Consider the following 19950-nt stretch of genomic DNA (forward strand, 5'->3'; position numbering starts at 1 on the left):
ACTCTTGGCATTCTCTTAACCAGCTTCATGAGGAGTGCTTTTCCAACAGTCTTGGAGTTCCCACATATGCGGAGCACTTGTTGGCTGCTTTTCCTTTGCTCTGTGGTCCAACTCATCCCAAACCATCTCAATTGGTTTGAGGTCATCTGATGCAGCATTCCATCACTCTCCTTCTTACACAGCCTGGAGGTGTGTTTTGGGACATTGTCCTGTTTGAAAACAAATGATAGTCCCACTAAACGAAAACCAGATGGAACGGCGTATCGCTACAGAATGATGTGGTAGCCATGCTGATTAAGTGTGCCTTGAATTCTAAATAAATCAATGAGTGTCACCAGACAATCACCCCCACATCATCACAGCTCATCCTCCGTGCTTCACGATGGGAACCACACATGCAGGGACCCTCCATTCACCTACTCTGCATCTTTCAAAGGCACGCGGTTGGAACCAAAAATCTCAAATTTGGTCTCATCAGAGCTCTGAGCTCTGGCTTCCCTGGCTGTCTGACCCTGTTGGGACCCCTGTCACCATCTAATCTTGCAAGACATGATTTTCTTTTCTTTATTTTTCTTTAACCTTTATTTAACTAGGCAAGCCAGTTAAGAACAAATTATTTTTTACAATGACGGTGAGCAAAGTGTTGCGTACTGACTGTGCACTATAGAGGGCTGCATTCCCGCTGGATGACTGCGCAACCTACAGGTCCTTAACGAGATCATTGCTGCACGGTCTGTGGCACTGTCTGCTGGCGGGAGCTTGCGAGACAGATGACTTTGGGATGGAAATATTGTATTTTTGTTATCTGACAGATTATTTGGAAATGGTTCGCTTTCTGCATTGTATTAGCCTACCTGTTGTATTAAAAACAATTTTTTCCCCCCACATTATACACACATTCAGAATTCACTGCTTCTACTTCAGTAGCCTACCTCTTCTAGTTGGGCGTGAGAGTTCAAGTGTGCCTATTACATTTGGTCTCTTTGAAATAGTGTAGGCTTCCTACATAGGCGGAGAATCATGTGGAAGTTAATTTAAATATTAAATTAACTTAATTATGATTAGACTGTAGTTTTCAATGTGAGTCGAAGTACAATCACAAAATGTAATCATCAATGAAAAGGAAAAGGCACAATGCGCAGATACAGTAAATTGCCCTTCGCGTACAAATACCACGTGGTGCCTGGTGCCGTGATAACTAATGTCCATTGCTCGTGTGTCTTGGCCCATGCAAGTCTGTTCTTCTTATTGGTGTCCTTTAGTAGTGGTTTCTGTGCAGCAATTCAACCATGAAGGCCTGATTCACGCAGTTTCCTCTGAACAGTTGATGTTGAGATGTGTCTGCTACTTGAATTCTGTGAAGCATTTATTTGGGCTGCAATCTGAGGTGCAGTTTAACTCTAAGGAATGTATCCTCTGGAGCAGAGGTAACTCTGGGTCTACCTTTCCTGTGGCAGTACTCATGAGAGCCAGTTTCATCATAGCACTTCGTTTTTGTGACTGCACTTGAAGAAAATGTCAAGTTCTTGAAATTTTACAGATTGCCTGACCTTCATGTCTTAAAGTAATGATGGACTGTCAATTATCTTTGCTTATTTGAGCTGTTCTTACCGTAATATGGACTTGGTCTTTACCAAATAGGACTATCTTCTGTATATCACCCCTAACTTGTTACCACACAAATGATTGGCACAAACACATTAAGAAGGATATAAATACCAAAACACTTTTAACATGGCACACCTGTTACTTGAAATGCATACCAGGTGACTACCTCATGAAGCTGGTTTAGAGAATCCCAAGAGTGTGCATAGCTGTCATCAATGCAAAGGGTGGCTACTTTGATGAATCTAAAATCTAGATTTGTTTAACACTTTCTTGGTTACTACATGGTTCCATATGTGTTATTTCGTTTTGATGTCTTCACTGTTATTCTACAATGTAGAAAATAGTACAAATAAAGAAAACCCTTGAATGAGTAGGTGTCCAAACTTTTGACTGGTACGTACAAGTCAACATGTATATGTGTGTATTTACAGTTGAAGTTGGAAGTTTACATACACCTCAGTTAAAATGTTATTCTTGACATTTAATCCGAGTAAACATTCCCTGTCTTAGGTCAGTTAGGATCACCACCTTATTTCAGGAATGTGAAATGTCAGAATAATAGGAGAGAGAATGAGTAATTTCAGCTTTTGCTTCTTCCATCACATTCCCAGTGGGACAGACGTTCACATACACTCAATTAGTATTTGGTAGCATTGCCTTTAAATAGTTTAACTTGGGTCAAAAATTTTGGGTATACTTCCACAAGCTTTCCACAATAAGTTGGGTTGAATTTTGGCCCATTCCTCCGACAGAGCTGGTGTAACTGAGACAGGTTTGTAGGCCTCCTTGCCCACACACGCTTTTTCAGTTCTGCCCACACATTTTCTATAGGATTGTGATGGCCATTCCAATACATTGACTTTGTTGTCCTTAAGCCATTTTGTCACAACTTTGGAAGTATGCTCATTGTCCATTTGGAAGACCCATTTGCTGCCAAGCTTGAACTTCCTGACTGATGTCTTGAGATGTTGCTTCAATATATCCACATAATTTTCCTTTCCAGCCCCTCCTGCAGCAAAGCACCCCACAACATGATGCTGCCACCCCCCTGCTTCACGGTTGGGATGGTGTTCTTCGGCTTGCAAGCCTCCCCCCCAGTTTTATTGCTTCTTTAATCAAGTTTTTTAAACAAGTTTTAATGACTCCAATCTAAGTGTATGTAAACTTATATGTAGGTTTACATACAGTTGAAGTCGGAAGTTTACATATGTACAGTTGAAGTCGGAAGTTTGCATATACTTAGGTTGGAGTCATTAAAACTCAATTAAAGAAGCAATAAAAATGGCCTTCTTTAGACTAGTTGAGTATCTGGAGCATCATCATTTGTGGGTTCGATTACAGGCTCAAAATGGCCAGGAACAAAGACCTTTCTTCTGAAACTCGTCAGCCTGTTCTTGTTCTGAGAAATGAAGGCTATTCCATGCGATAAATTGCCAAGAAACTGAAGATCTCATACAACGCTGTGCACTACTCCCTTCACAGAACAGCGCCGTTCATTTTTCCCTCGATCCTGACTAGTTTCCCAGTCCCTGCCACTGAAAAACATACCCACAGCATGATGCTGTCATGTTTCACTGTAGGGATGGTGCCAGGGTTCCTCCAGACGTGGTGAGGCATTCAGACCAAAGAATTCAATCTTGTTTTCATCAGACCAGAGAATCTTGTTTCTCATGATCTGGGAGTCCTTTAGGTACCTCTTGGCAAACTCCAAGCAGGCGGTCATGTGCCTTTTACTGAGGAGTGGCTTCTGTCTTGCCACTCTACCATAAAGGCCTGATTGGTGCAATGCTGCAGGTGGTTCTTCTGGAAGGCTCTTCCATCTCCACAGAGGAACTCTGGAGCTCTGAAATAGTGACCATTGGGTTCTTGGTCACCTCCCTCCATTGCCCAGTTTGGCCGGGCAGCCAGATCTAGGAAGAGTCTTGGTGGTTCCAAACGTCTTCCATTTAAGAATGATGGAGGCCACTGTGTTCTTGGGGACCTTCAATGTTGCAGAATTGTTTTGGAACCCTTCCCCAGATCTGTGCCTCGACACAATCCTCTCTCGGAGCTCCTTCAACCTCATGGCTTGGTTTTTGCTCTGATATGCACTGTCAACTATGGGACCTTATATATACAGGTGTGTGCCTTTCCAAACCATGACCAATCAATTGAATTTACCACAGGTAGACTCCAATGAAGTTGTAGAAACAGCTCAAGGATGTTCAATGGAAACAGGATGCGCTTGAGCTCAATTTCGAGTCTCATCATCTAAGGGTCTGAATACTTATGTAAATATGGTATTTCTGTTTTTTCTTTTTAATACATTTGCAAAAAATTATTAAATCATTTTTTTGCTTTGTCATTATGGGGTATTGTGACATTGTTTAATTTAGAATAATTTAGAAGTTTAGAAATTGTTTTATTTGATTTAGAATAAGTCAAGGGGTCTGAATACTTTCCGAAGGCACTGTATCTGACTCAGTGGTTGGAGGCAATTTATACCTATACAATTTGCAGAGTTGTGACTGGAGGGCAATCTTTGTACACTTAAAGGGATACTTCGGGATTCTGGCAATGAAGCTCTTTTTGTTTCCCCAGAGTCAGAAGAACTCATGCAAACCATTCGTACGTCTCTGCATCTAGTATGAAGGAACTTAGAGGTACTGTACTTTCACTATTTTATCTGACTCTGGGGAACTAGATTGCCAAAAGTAATATTATCTTTTGTATATTGCTTTGGACACTACTGTTGGTGTGTGTGTGTGTGTGTGTGGTGTGAGTGAGTGAGTGAGTGTGTGTGTGTGTGTGAGTGTGCGTGTTACCAGATATGTACATAGCCCTCTCTTATTTTATGCCTTAAATAAAGGCAATATTGAACCATCTCAGTATTTTCAGTACTTCATAACCCACCACATGATTAGCTGTTTCATTCTCAATGGACAGTTTAGGAATAGGCTGTAGTCACATAGTTTGCCTGGCTTTCACTGTGAATTAAGCAAAATGATCACTAAAAACACTTCACACACAAAGATGCATAGCAATGTGATTTGTATTGTCTCTGTACAAAATATACACATCTTACATATGCAATGCAACCAGTTGAGGCTTGCTAACTAACTACACACAGTCAGTAACAACGGGTTAGTAGATATCATTGTTCTATGACACAGTACATGGAGTATAAATGGGTTTCAATGGTGCTCAGTGCATGAAATCACCTACGGAACCTGCAAGCAGACAATCAGAGCCAGACCCCCCCCCCCCCCCCCCCCCCCCCAAAAAAGATTGTGAAAACATATTCAAGTGGATTAAATGTTATTACAGGTGTTAACCGATTAATAATACACTCCAGGTAGAAGTTGGCCCAGGGATAGTTTACCAAAATTACAAAATGACATATGAGTTTTCTTACCCTGTAAGCAGTCTATGGACAAGTTGTGGCAGCAATCCATGATTTGGCTTTGTTTCTCTGGAACTGTTTTCAAATTCTAGCATTTTAGCATTTGTGGCACAAACCCAATGCAAGTCACTGGCACCTCTATTAGCATTTTTGCGATTCATGTCCAACTCATCTATAAGTGACTTAAGCCTTGTTTACACCTTGTGCTAACATGTGAGTTTTATGACCTGATCTATATGATCCAATCACGATGTGACCAAGGTTTGTCACATCTACACATTGTTTAAAAAAAAATATCTTATCCATTCAAATGTGTCTGCATTGTGACAATATTAGCTGCTGCCTCCCTCTATGCAAATTATTTGACAGATATTCTTTCAAAATGTTATGATTTTGTTTATTTTAAGACATTTGATGATGTCATATGTCAACGGTGCAACCTGTCAAGGACTTTAGAGGCTGGTCAAATTATGATTTTAATTATTTGACCATCTGGGTCTGTTTACTCTTGATTGATATCCAGACATGTCTGCCTGACTACCTCCGGAGGTGTTCGGGAAAATCTGATCACAATCAGATCACAATGTGTCTTTAAATCATCTACACCTGGCAAAAAATGTAGGCACTATCAGAATGTGGGCAGGATCAGGACAAAGATGGCATATGTTAGCACCATATATAAGTAGGGCTTTATTTGAGCTACACAATCAATATGAGAAAAAATAGTTCAATGCCAGGTAAACAAAACCAAAGCATGGATTGTTGTCATACCTTGACCATCGACTGCTTACAGGGTAAGGAAATCAAAATTAAATATTGTAATTTAACCAGAGTCCTAGGATCAGTTATCCTATTCAATCCTAACCTTAATGAGTATGCGGCTGTACGAATATCTGACCCTTGACCCGTTGGTTATCTACTCCCAGGAACAGGTAAAAGGGTGTAGAATATGGACGTTATTGCTTATGCCACTGTTGTAGGGCTGAAAGTGATGACGTAATTTAATGAGACACATAAGAAGTAGTTGATGGAGACAGGTAATGTTATTTTACAAAAGATCAACATTCTCTTCAGAACCACAAAGGCATTTCAAACAGCTTTTTTTAATCCCCAGTTCGAAACTTGAAGTTGGCAAAGACTTGGGAAACTGTACTATTCAGGTGACAAATCACTCTCTTACGCAGTGACACACACACAACCCAACACCCCCTACACACAAAAGCATTCACATTCTATCCCTTTCCACTCTAATCTCTCTTTATCTCGTTCTCCACTTCCTCCTCTCCTCCCACATGTGCCTATTTATAGCCTGATATAACTGCAGGTGGCTTTAAATACTTCTTCAGTTTGTGTGTCTGACTCTTTGGTAGAAACAGTACTGGTGTCCTCACACCCACCCACCGACCCACCCACCTGCCCACCTTCACGCACACACCTTCACGCACACGCACACGCACACACACACTACAACACCCACGCCTGACTTTGTGTACGTAGACATGAAACAAGAAGCCTAACTTGGATACTATATCAGGTAGAATTGTCCTCGACATGTTGCTGCTCTTTCATGGTCGATCTAAACAGAAATGCTTTCAGTTTCCGTTGCATGATCAGTATAATGAAAGATAGGCATAATATGACGCATTACAGTATTTGATAAGCCAGACATTTCCGTTTCAACTCATATTCCCATGCTTCACTGCATCAGCTAGTCACCTGTAAATACGGTAAGGAGTCTACTGAAGCCTAGAGGGTCGAAGTAGCATGTTCTTCAATTCAGCCCCACATTAGACTGTCTGTAGTTCTTGACCGCAGGGTAATTGGAAGAGGTACAACAGTCAGCATAAGTTAGTGTTAGTACAAAGGAGGCCTCATATGGAGTTGAAATTTGAATGGTTTCCTACCAGAGACAGGAATGACAAGTACGCACACGGACGCGCACACACACACACGCGAGGCACCTGTGGATGACTCTAGCAACAGCAGACAGGCAGACAGGCTTTGGAGTATTTCTGTATATATGTACAAGTTATTATTAGTGACATCATTATTGCGATATTCAAATCAGTCCCTTATTAAAAGCAACTCTGTCTCTGTCTTCTGTTCGCAAGAAGTCTCATCCTTCAGATCCTCAGTCCCTTCAGTTCCATTGTCCCTTTTCCAAGTGTCCTTTCCTCCTTTTGTCCACTAAGTGGCGGTAGTTACCTTAGTTTTAATGACAGAGGTGTCAGGGGTCCAGCTGCTCTGGTAGAAGTTGCCTCTAACCACAGATCTAGGATTAGCCACCCCCTAACATTAACCATTAGGTGGGGACATGCAAAACTGACAATTGGTCAGTGAGTATGGGGGACTTTATCCTACATTGAGGCCAGGCAGCATGCTACAGCAGCTGTGTCAGAAACAGGAGTGTTAAAATAATACAATAGTTAACGAACCAGGGGTGTTTTCAACCAGACAAAGCACTCCAAAAGTTGCATATAGACGTAACGAATAGAGCTGACACGATTGACTCCCTATTACACAGGACAGGCAATCATATTTGTTCTACACAACACATTTCTATCTGAATGTTCTGTAACGTTGCTCACTCCTGAACCGGTCCTTGATGTGGGTGTGGATCACCAGCCCCTCTCTTCTCTATGTCTCTGGGAGAGATGAAGGGCTGGATAAGAGGAGGCACCCCCTTTTGGCTTGGAGTGAGGGCAGAGAGAAATACACACACACACACACACACACACACACACACACACACACACACACACACACACACACACACACACACACACACACACACACGCACACACACGCACGCGCGCGCGCACACACGCGCGTGCACACACATGCGCACACACACACACACACACATGCGCACACATACAAATACACGCGCATGCCAGTGGAGGCTGCTGAGGGGAGGACGGCTCATAATAATGGCCGCTAAGGAGCAAAAGTAATGGCATCAAACACATGGAAACCATGTGTTGGATGTATTTGATACCATTCCACTTATTCCGCTACAACCATCACCACAAGCCATTCCTGCCCAGTTAAGGTGCCACCAACCTCCTGTGGTGCACACTCACACACACACACCTCCCCTGTCCTCCAGCCACTTTCCTATGTCAGAGGCTCCTAGATGACGTTGTCGAACAGCTGCATGGACTGCATGATGTTCTCATCCTGAAGAGAGAGGGGGGGGTAGAGAGTGAAAAGGAGAGAGATAGAAATGTTAAGCATAGAGAGACAACAGGGGTAGCAAGTTTCTCGAGGCACAATTAATACCTCTTTGTTTCAGCTTTCTTTTTCAAGGGAGTCAGACTCCCTAAGATAGAGACGACAGTAAAGGTGAAGCTCAGAGGAGTCGGCTCAGACAGTTTCCTCTCTGCTCACTCTCTCTCTCTCTCTATCAGAATTTATTTAAAGTGCATTTTAAATGGCTCACAACCCAAAACAATGTTGGAAAATGGGTGAAAAGGGAATATAAAATGTGCAAGCAGTAACGGTCCTAAAACCAAACCTTGGGGAATGCCCTAATTAACCTTAGTGAGATCTGAGGACTCAGTGGTCAGTTACACAAATGGAACCTGTCTTACAAACAAGAACTTTCACACACTACACACACACAACCTACCTTTTGGCATGACTCGATGAACTCATCAATAGTGACCACACCATCATTATTACGATCCATTTTCTAGAAGGGAGAGAAAGGGCAGGAAAAAGGGGACAAACGTCGTTCAGTGCCCCTGGAGCATTTTGCGGTTTGAGTACCTTGCTCAAGGGCTCGCTCTAAAGTATTGGGTTTGATAAACAGAAATTGAATGTTGACCTGGAAAAAGCTCTCCACGTGTTCCCTGGGTGCCTCATCCTGCATACAGGGGTATGTGTACTTCCCCATCATATCATAGATAGACTTCATTATATCCATCATCTCCTACAGAGAGACAGAAAGAGAGAGAGAGAGAGAGAGATAGAGAGAGATGACACAGGGTATACCCAGCTAGCATTTGGTTCCTTGGAAGTTGGGGGAATGTATGTTTTTGGTTTCACTTTTGTGGGAACGAAGCGATACGTTTCCTGATGGGTAAAACTGAAATGACAATTGTTTTGCAGGGAGGTTCTGAGAATATTTTACTCTGGTTCCCTGAAAGTTTTCCTGGGAGGATTTATTAACGCTCTGAGAATGGAAATGATAGGTTTTTGAAACTTCCTTAAAAATGTCACTGAATGTTTCAATAAGACTTTTAATAATGCTGTTATCTCATTTTGAGCTAACAGAGTTTTCTGTGCTTAGAGTTAACTCAAAATGAGCTAACAGCATTATTAAAAGTCTTATTGAAACATTTAGTGACATTTTTAAGGAAGTTTCAAAAACCTATCATTTCCATTCTCAGAGCGTTAATAAATCCTCCCAGGAAAACTTTCAGGGAACCAGAGTAAAATATTCTCAGAACCTCCCTGCAAAACAATTGTCATTTCAGTTTTACCCATCAGGAAACGTATCGCTTTGTTCCCACAAAAGTGAAACCAAAAACAAGACCCATGGAAATATATTTTCTTTGGCATTAATCATGCAATACCTTTATTTTGACATGGAATCAGTGGGATTTGAATCTATTATCTTCTGATTCTCTGACCATGGAATTTGACCACTGCACCACCCAGATGGAGCTAGCATGCCATGATTGTTTTACACATACAAAGCTGTTTATTTTAGTCTATTCAAAAAGACTCCATTTCAAAGGAAACACCTGAACACACTTAACAAGGAGGAGGCTACCGAGAGTTTTGTTGATGCTGAGATATATGTTTTTTTTTAAACATTCTCAGAACGTTCTCTGAATGTTACTCAAGTTTTCTTGCGCTTTTTATGTTAAGTTTTCTTCATGTTCTGAGAACATAATGTATGTTGTTAAATAACATCCTTGGAATGTTCTCTGAATGTTACGAAAGGTTTCTTGTGTTTTTATGTAACGCTTTCTTAACGTTCTCGGGGCAATTTAAGAACATGACTTTTAACAGAACCATTAGAAAACCGGTAGGAAACGCTATGCTGAAGTACTGAAATTGCCACATCAGAATGTTGTTTCTTAATGTTATCTGTATTATTTGAGAACGTTCCCAATACCAAACCAGTTGGAGAACATTCCCAGAACATTCCCAAAATGTAAATGAAATGTAATCATGATTGAACTTTTAGGAATTGTCCTGTTAAGGTAATGAAATACCAAGAACATAATGTGTTTTTTGTGAAGTTCCTTAAATGTGCTGCGAACGTTCCAAAATCAAAGCAACTATCCTGCACCATTCCCTGAAAGTTGTGGGAAGGTTGTATGCAAAATAACCATAGGACAACCACACTCTCACCAAGCTCTAAAAAACACAAGGTTCTCAGAACATTATGTGGAAGCTGGGTAATGTCACAGCACAAGATCAGTCAACCACTCTCCAATCTGAGATTGAGGGTCAACTTGAGAACTGTCAATTTTAGAATAGACTTTAGATTTATAACATGGATAGAGAGCTCAGAACTTAGAAGAGGAGACTCTGATTTCAGAATGGAGAGGTACAGTCTACACACCCCTTGCACAATCTTCACATTTTACTGCCTTAAAATTTCTACGGATCTACACAACCTACACAACATTTTTTAAGTAAAAGTTCATTATCGAACATTTATGAAAATAATTAAAAAGAAGAAATGGTAGATGTCTTGACACCACAGAGTTAATACTTGGTGGAAGCACCATTGGCAGCCATTTGAATAAGATTCTACTATCTTGGTACAACTCTTAGGGTAACATACAGTGGGGCAAAAAAGTATTTAGTCAGACACCAATTGTGCAAGTTCTTCCACTTAAAAAGATGAGAGAGGCCTGTAATTTTCATCATAGGTACACTTCAACTATGACAGACAAAATGAGATTTTTTTTCTCCAGGAAATCACATTGTAGGATTTTTTATGAATTTATTTGCAAATTATGGTGGAAAATAAGTATTTAGTCAATAACAAAAGTTTATCTCAATACTTTGTTATGTACCCTTTGTTAGCAATGACAGAGGCCAAACATTTTCTGTAAGTCTTCACAAGGTTTTCACACACTGTTGCTGGTATTTTGGCCCATTCCTCCATGCAGATCTCCTCTAGAGCAGTGATGTTTTGGGGCTGTTGCTGGGCAACATGGACGTTCAACTCTCTCCAAAGATTTTCTATGGGGTTGAGATCTGGAGACTGGTTAGGCCACTTCAGGACCTTGAAATACTTCTTACAAAGCCACTCCTTCATTGCCCGGGTGGTGTGTTTGGGATCATTGTCATGCTGAAAGACCCAGCCACGTTTCATCTTCAATGCCCTTGCTGATGGAAGGAGGTTTTCACTCAAAATCTCACGATACATGGCCCCATTCATTCTTTCCTTTACTCGGATCAGTCGTCCTGGTCCCTTTGCAGAAAAGTAGCCCCCATGCTTCACAGTAGGTATGGTGTTCTTTGGATGCAACTCAGCATTCTTTGTCCTCCAAACACGACGAGTTGAGTTTTTACCAAAAAGTTATATTTTGGTTTCATCTGACCATATGACATTCTCCCAATCTTCTTCTGGATCATCCAAATGCTCTCTAGCAAACTTCAGACGGGCCTGGACATGTACTGGCTTAAGCAGGGGGACACGTCTGGCACTGCAGGATTTGAGTCCCTGGCGGCGTAGTGTGTTACTGATGGTAGGCTTTGTTACTTTGGTCCCAGCTCTCTGCAGGTCATTCACTAGGTCCCCCCGTGTGATTCTGGAATTTTTGCTCACCGTTCTTGTGATCATTTTGACCCCACGGGGTGAGATCTTGCATGGAGCCCCAGATCGAGGGAGATTATCAGTGGTCTTGTACGTCTTCCATTTCCTAATAATTGCTCCCACAGTTGATTTCTTCAAACCAAGCTGCTTACCTATTGCAGATTCAGTCTTCCCAGCCTGGTGCAGGTCTACAATTTTGTTTCTGGTGTCCTTTGACAGCTCTTTGGTCTTGGCCATAGTGGAGTTTGGAGTGTGACTGTTTGAGGTTGTGGGACAGGTGTCTTTTATACTGATAACAAGTTCAAACAGGTGCCATTAATACAGGTAACGAGTGGAGGACAGAGGAGCCTCTTAAAGAATAAGTTACAGGTCTGTGAGAGCCAGAAATCTTGCTTGTTTGTAGGTGACCAAATACTTATTTTCCACCATAATTTGCAAATAAATTCATAAAAAATCATTTTTTCCCTCATTTTGTCTGTCATAGTTGAAGTGTACCTATGATGAAAATTACAGGCCTCTCTCATCTTTTTAAGTGGGAGAACTTGCACAATTGGTGGCTGACTAAATACTTTGTTGCCCCATTGTATAGACATTGTTTTTGTCAAAATTGCTCAAGCTCAATACCTTTGGTTGGGAATCATTGATGAACAGCAATATTTAATTTTTAAAATTTTACCTTTATTTTACTAGGCAAGTCAGTTAAGAACAAATTCTTATTTTCAATGACGGCCTAGGAACAGTGGGTTAACTGCCTGTTCAGGGGCAGAACGACAGATTTGTACCTTGTCAGCTCAGGGATTCGAACTTGCAACCTTTAGGTTACTAGTCCAACGGTCGAACCACTAGGCTACCCTGCCGCCCCAATATTCAAACATTGTCTCTGATTTTCATGGAAATTTAAGTCTGGGCTGAGACTGGACCACTCAGGAACACTCAGCACCTCTTGGAAAGCCATTCTAGTGTGTATTTTTTAAAAACGTTTTTTAATTGTCCTGCTGAAAAATACAATTCTATCCCAGGGTTAGGTTTCCAGAAGACTGAGACGTTTTTTCCTCTACCTTTGTAGCTGGGCTTTGCTCCATTCATTTTTTAATTTTGATCCTGACAAACTTCCCAGTCCCTGCCAGTGACAAGCACACCCATAATATGATGCTGCCACCACAAAACTTGAAAATGCAGAGGATTTGACTTAAACCATTTAGGCCAAAAAGTGTATTTCTTTGCCGTGTTGTCTTGCAGTATTACTTAATGGCCTTGTTGCAAACAGAATGGATGATTTGGTGCAGATTTTTTAAAACAAAAACTTCATTCTTTTCAAGTGGTCATACAGGCCAGTAATGTTGTTGATACTCTGTATTCTCAAGTATGGTATATGTGTGTGAGTGTGTGTGTGTGTGTGTGAGTGTGTGTGTGTGTGTGCATCTGTGTTTGTGTGCAGCCGTGTGTGTTACCTCTTTGGTGATGCAGCCGTCTTTGTTCAGGTCGTACAGGTTGAAGGCCCAGTTTAGCCGGTCGTTTATCGTTCCTCTCAGAATGATAGACAGACCAAACACAAAGTCCTGAGAAAAAAAGAGTGAAAGCCAAAGATATTGAGAGGGAGAGAAAGGGAGAGAGAAAGAGAGAGAGAGAGATTTAACATTTTTGTAAAGATTCTTCACCACCCATCATACTCCATACACTTACACACCTTTTTTCCCACCACTACAAGCGCATTTGGTTCCTTGGAAGTTGCGGGAACATATGTTTTCGGTTTCACATCGGTTGTGGGAACGAAGCCATGCGCTTCCTGACTGGTAAAACGGAACATTTTTAATCGGTTCTGAGAACAGAAGTAACATGTGTCGCCCATCCCCTGGGCTATAGCATCAGCAAAGAAGATGGTGTGGCTCACTGCAATACACTATTTTCCCCCAGTGTGTCCATCAACAATGTTTCGACCCTTAGGTCGCACGTGTATGTGTGTGTGTGTCTGTATGTGTTGAGAGGAGCAGAAAGGCATTTATTCTATTTGTATACATATTCAGCTGCAGCTGCATATACAGTACGCAGACTGAGATAGTTTTTCCTCACTCAGGAAGTAGACAATAGTAAAAAAATAATCTTACCTCGAAACTAACCGATCCATTCTTGTTAGTGTCAAAGGCCTCAAACAAGAAATGTGCATACGCACCCGAATCTGAACGGATAGAGACGTACAGAATATGTAATTGAAATGTATCTGAGACAACAATATACAAAAAATTCCAAGTGGGTAAATATATTTGGAACAAAACCTGATCAAATAAGTTGTTAGCACATAAATGTAATTTCAGACAACACACTTTTATTCTGTAACAAGTAGTTAGATACATCTTCAACCTAAATATCATTTCAAACAAGGCCTTGTACTGTAAGTGCCCTACTGTAAGTAGTACAGACATAATGGTTAAAAAATGGGACATCACATCAATACAAATATCACTGGTCTTAAATGTTGTTACTCTTGTTAAATGTCTCAGTTACTTTGGGGAGTAACAGATCTTTAAAATACTTAGTTTGGGTTTAGGGTTATAGGTCAGGGGTCAAAGGTTTAACGGTCATTGACTCACCTCCCTGGGGGAAGAATGTGGAGTAGATGGTTTTAAAGGACTCCTCATTCACCACTCCACTCGGACACTCCTACCAACAACAGCACAGAAAGAACAGGATCAGTCAGAAGGCAAGTCTTCTGCCATCCATATACTTTTACTATTATACGTTCTTGAAAGAGGGAGAAATATTTGCAGTTTTAAAGCAAATTTCATGTAATTCTACACATTTTGTCATGACTTATGACAGGTTAATATGATATCTGAGTGAGAGTGACTAACAGAAATCAATGGGGGCCCCCTGGAGGTCAAATCAAATCAAATTTTATTGGTCGCAATTCACATATTTAGCAGATGTTAGTGCGGGTGTAACGAAATGCTTGTGTTCCTAGTTCCAACAGTGCAATAATATCAAACAATACACAACAATACACACAAATCTAAGGGTAAAATAATGGAATTAATACAAATAGAAACATTACGACAAGCAATGTAGGAGTCCGGAGGATATATATATAGTGCCTTCAGAAAGTATTCAGACCCCTTTACTTTTTCCAAATTTTGTTAGGTTACAGCCTTATTCAATTAGTATATTTTCTGATCAATCTACACACAATACCCCATAATGACAAAGTGTAAACAAGTTTTAAGAAATGTTTGCTAATTTATAATAAACAAAAACATAAATACATGATTTACATACACTGTATATATATATATATATATATATGTACAGCAATAGTTGAATAGGATGGCCTTGACTAGAATACAGTATTATACATATTAAATAAGAAAAACAGTATGTAAACATTATACAACTGACCAGTGAGTTCATGTGTATGTACATAGGGCAGCAGCCTCTAAGGTACAGGGTTGAGTAACCAGGTGATAGCCGGCTAGCGACAGTGACTAAGTTCATGGCAGGGTGCTGGGTGGAGGCTGGCTAGTTATGGCTATTTAACAGTCTGATGGCCTTGAGATAAAAGCTGTTTTTCAGTCTCTCGTCACAGCTTTGATGCACCTGTACTGACATCGCCTTCTGGATGATAGCTGGGTGAACAGGCCATGGCTCAGGTGGCTGAGTTCCTTGATGATATTTTTTGGCCTTCCTGTGACATCTGGAGCTATAGATACAATGGAGGGCAGGCAGTGTGCCTCCGGTGATGCGTTGGACAGACCGCACCACCCTCTGGAGAGCCCTGAGCCTCTTAAGGTTGAACAAGGTGCTATAGCACCTTCTTCACCACACTCTCTGTGTGGGTGAACCATTCCAGTTTGCCAGTGATGTGTACGTCGAGGAACTTGAATCTTTACACCTTCTCCACTGCGGCCCCGTCAATGTGGATGGAGGCGTGCTTCCTCTGCTGTCTCCTGAAGTCCACGATCAGCTTCATCATTTTGTTGAAGTTGAGAGAGAGGTTATTTTTACTGGTGCCACTCTGCCAGGGCCCTCAGCTCCTCCCTGTAGGCTGTCTAGTCATTGTTGGTAATTAGGCCTACCACTGTCGTGTCATCTGCAAACTTGATGATTGAGTTGGAGGAGTACATGGCCTCGCAGTCATAGGTGAACAGGCAGTACAGGAGGGGGCTGAGCACTCACCCTTGTGGACCAGCCTAGTGGAGGTGTTATTTCCAACCTTCACCACTTGGGGGTGGACCATCAGGAAGTCCAGGACCAAGTTGCACAGGGCGGGGTTCAGACCCAGGGAACCGAGCTCAATGATGAGCCTGGAGGGTACTATGGTGTTGAGGTCTGAGATGTATGAACAGTGTTCTTACGTAGGTATTCCTCTTGTCCAGATGAGATAGGGCAGTGTGCAATGCAATGGCGATTTGTTTGTATTAAACCATATTCCAAGTCACCTTGCCGTGGTTAAATGCAATGATTCACACTTTCAGTTTGGCGCGAATGCTACCATCTGTCTACGGTTTTTGCTTTGGATAGGTTTTATTCTGCCATAATTACTACAAGTTTAGATAGCTGACTAGACTAATTTACCAATCTAAACCATTTTAATTGACATGGGCTAAATGAGTGACTGTCAGCAAGTGGCATATGTGTCTCGATTCAGGAAACTAGGCGTATGTCACACGTCACTTCTTCACAGGCGAGGCATTTGAACATAGGAATTAATTTTTTATCAAAATGCATTTTTTGGCAGAAATGCTTTCTAGAACATGTGAACTTTCATGTGCCTTAATAACAAACGTGTATTACATCTGTAAATACGAATAACATTGTTAAATTACGAGCCTAGTTGGTTTAGCCATGGAAAAAGTCAGGAACCTTCCCACTAGCCATGACTGGCTGAGATAATGGATGGGATGGACATGCCGAGAGATGAGTTCGGATTGATTTGCCATGTAGCATGCTTCTGTCTATAACATGAGCTGCTCTGTATGTGTAGGTAATCCTTTCCAATGCAGCCTTTTTAAAGACATCATAGAGATCTCAGTGGAATTTCCAGTGGAAGCAGAGTATGATAGCTAAGGAGATGGAGAAAATGCTGGCGTTTGATTGCAAATACGCAGAGGGAGTCGGAAAGAGAACACTGAAGGCTGTTGTATAAAACACCTGCCTCCGGACTACATTTTCAAACTAAGGGCAACCATGGCCTCCGTGACAGAGAAGGAGAATCGTTCATCCATGTATATGTGTAAGAGAATCTAGCTAGCTACATTCAGATATTATACATTTCTAATTCAGTCATGAAGTCATTTTCATTGCAAGTTACAGCCTAATGTTAGCTAGCAAGCTAACATTGAACCTAGTTGGTTAGCTACTTACAGATTTATGCAGGGTAGTAACGTTATGAGTTGGGATAATGGTTAATTGTTTAGCTACATGCTTAACAAAAAAATATGTTATGCAGGTAACCATTTCACTGTACTGTTTACACCTTCTGTATCCTGTGCATGTGACAAATAAGATTGTATTTGATATATTTTTGCTAGATTGACGTGCGCTAATTTAATTTGGGTTAATTGGTGTTAAATTACACCAGTTAGGCTATTTTGTACCACCAGTTTGCTGATGTCATGCAACCTGTAGATTTTGTATTTATACTTTTCATAATGACAGCGAAAAGGTTGACGTGAGACGACAATAGAATGCTCATGATGTCACTGCCACAACTGTCTACAGACATGTCGATAGACGTAGTATAAACCAACCATTGTTTAGTACACTACCATACTCACTCTATTTAGAACATGGTCTCACGTGAATCCTTAACCTTTTAAGGTATAGGGTGCAGCATTTTCACTTTTTGATAAATAGCGTGCCCAATTTCAACTTCCTGCTACTCATGCCAGGAATATAAGATATGCATATTATTAGTAGATATGGATAGAAAACACTCTGAAATTTCTAAAACTGTTTGAATCATGTTTGTGAGTATAACAGAATTTATGTAGCAGGCGAAACCCCGAGGACTAACTGTTCAGTTTTTTTTTTGCCTCTGACTTTTCCCTCAGTTGTCTTTGCCAAGGGATATTTGATAGGAACCATTTTTCAGTTCCTACCACTTCCACTGGATGTCACCAGTCCACTGGATGTCACGAAGAAGAAGCACATCCTGGACCAACGTTACACTATTGAGAGTTGCGCAAAACGTAAAAAGGAGCATGGTTTGTTTACTTGCTGTATTGAATACAGATTGCCGCATCTACAATTTGATCGATGATTAACTTCTTCGATATAGGGGGCAGACCACTTCTCAGTTCCTATGCTTCCTGGCTGATGTTTTGGTCACTTTTGAATGCTGACGGTGCTTTCACTCTAGTGGTAGCATGAGACGGAGTCTACAACCCACAGAAGTGGTTCAGGTAGTGTAGCTCATCCAGGATGGCACATCAATGTGAGATGTGGCAAGAAGGTTTGCTGTGTCTGTCAGCGTAGTGTCCAGAGCATGGAGGCGCTACCAGGAGACAGGGCAGTACATCAGGAGACGTGGAGGAGGCCGTAGGAGGGCAACAACCCAGCAGCAGGACCGCTACCTCCGCCTTTGTGCAAGGAGGAGCAGGAGGAGCACTGCCAGGGCCCTGCAAAATGACCTGCAGCAGGCCACAAATGTGCATGTGTCTGCTCAAACGGTCAGAAACAGACACCATGAGGGTGGTATGAGGGCCCGACGTCCACAGGTGGGGGTTGTGCTTACAGCCCAACACCGTGCAGGACGTTTGGCATTTGCCAGAGAACAACAAGATTGGCAAATTTGCCACTGGCGCCCTGTGCTCTTCACAGATGAAAGCAGGTTCACACTGAGCACGTGACAGACGTGAGAGAGTCTGGAGACGCCGTGGAGAACGTTCTGCTGCCTGCAACATCCTCCAGCATGACCAGTTTGGTGGTGGGTCAGTCATGGTGTGGGGTGGCATTTCTTTGAGGGGCCGCACATGCTCCATGTGCTCGCCAGAGGTAGCCTGACTGCCATTAGGTACCGAGATGAGATCCTCAGACCCCTTGTGAGACCATATGCTGGTGCAGTTGGCCCTGGGTTCCTCCTAATGCAAGACAATGCTAGACCTCATGTGGCTGGAGTGTGTGAGCAGTTCCTGCAAGAGGAAGGCATTGATGCTATGGACTGGCCCGCCCGTTCCCCAGACCTGAATCCAATTGAGCACATCTGGGACATCATGTCTCGCTCCATCCACCAACGCCACGTTGCACCACAGACTGTCCAGGAGTTGGCGGATGCTTTAGTCCAGGTCTGGGAGGAGATCCCTCAGGAGACCATCCGCCACCTCATCAGGAGCATGCCCAGGCATTGTAGGGAGGTCATACAGGCACGTGGAGGCCACACACACTACTGAGCCTCATTTTGACTTGTTTTAAGGACATTACATCAAAGCTGGATCAGCCTGTAGTGTGGTTTTCCACTTTCATTTTGAGTGTGACTCCAAATCCAGACCTCCATGGGTTGATAAATTTGATTTCCATTGATCATTTTTGTGTGATTCTGTTGTCAGCACATTCAACTATGTAAAGAAAAAGTATTTAATAAGAATATTTCATTCATTCAGATCTAGGATGTGTTATTTTAGTGTTCCCTTTATTTTTTTGAGCAGTGTATATATATTTTACAGCGTGACTCGACTGATTGACGGATGTGCAATTTTCCCAACCCTCAGCCCCAGGTCTCTAGCCTTCCCAGATCCCCATTCCCTCTCTTCCCCGCACCCCCAAACTCACGTTCTTGAAGCCCCTGTAGAGAACTTGTAGTTCCTTCTTGTTGAACTTGGTCTGCTCCTGTAGTTTGTCCAGCCCCTCTGGTCGATGGCACACAGTGGACAACTCAAAGTCATCCTCTACGCTGTCTGTGGGACAGAGAGGACTGTTAGATATACCTATAGGTCAGTGGAGGCTGGTGGGAGGAGCTATAAGAGGGCAGGTTTATTGTATTGGCTGGAGTGGAATCAGTGGAACGAAGTCAAATGTGGTTTCAATACGTTTCATATCGTTCCATTAATTCCATTCCAGCCATTACAATGAGCCGTACAGTTATTGCTCCTCCCACCAGCATCCACTGCTATAGGCTACTCCTACAAGTGCCAGCCTGGCACACCTTTTAATTGGTACTAGAATTATAATGGTAAAAACACAG

General features: G+C 42.0%; 1 protein-coding gene across 3 annotated transcripts in view; it reads right to left on the reverse strand.

Moving 5' to 3' along the window:
- Positions 1-6426: 6426 nt before the first annotated feature.
- The window catches only part of LOC115135332 (Kv channel-interacting protein 2), a 182716-nt gene continuing 169192 nt past the window's right edge, over positions 6427-19950 (reverse strand). For 2 of the 3 annotated variants that reach the window (XM_065023377.1, XM_029669924.2), the window contains exons 2-8: positions 19539-19663; positions 14366-14435; positions 13883-13953; positions 13229-13336; positions 8820-8924; positions 8622-8684; positions 6427-8170 (exon numbers count right to left, since the gene is read on the reverse strand). In XM_065023377.1, coding sequence (XP_064879449.1) covers positions 8123-8170; positions 8622-8684; positions 8820-8924; positions 13229-13336; positions 13883-13953; positions 14366-14435; positions 19539-19663 — 590 coding nt within the window. In that variant the 3' untranslated portion in view covers positions 6427-8122. The remainder of the gene's footprint in view (positions 8171-8621; positions 8685-8819; positions 8925-13228; positions 13337-13882; positions 13954-14365; positions 14436-19538; positions 19664-19950) is intronic. The other variant, XM_065023378.1, reaches the window with a different exon arrangement.

This window comes from Oncorhynchus nerka, linkage group LG10 (assembly GCF_034236695.1).
Source record: "Oncorhynchus nerka isolate Pitt River linkage group LG10, Oner_Uvic_2.0, whole genome shotgun sequence".
Taxonomy (NCBI): Eukaryota; Metazoa; Chordata; class Actinopteri; order Salmoniformes; family Salmonidae; genus Oncorhynchus; species Oncorhynchus nerka.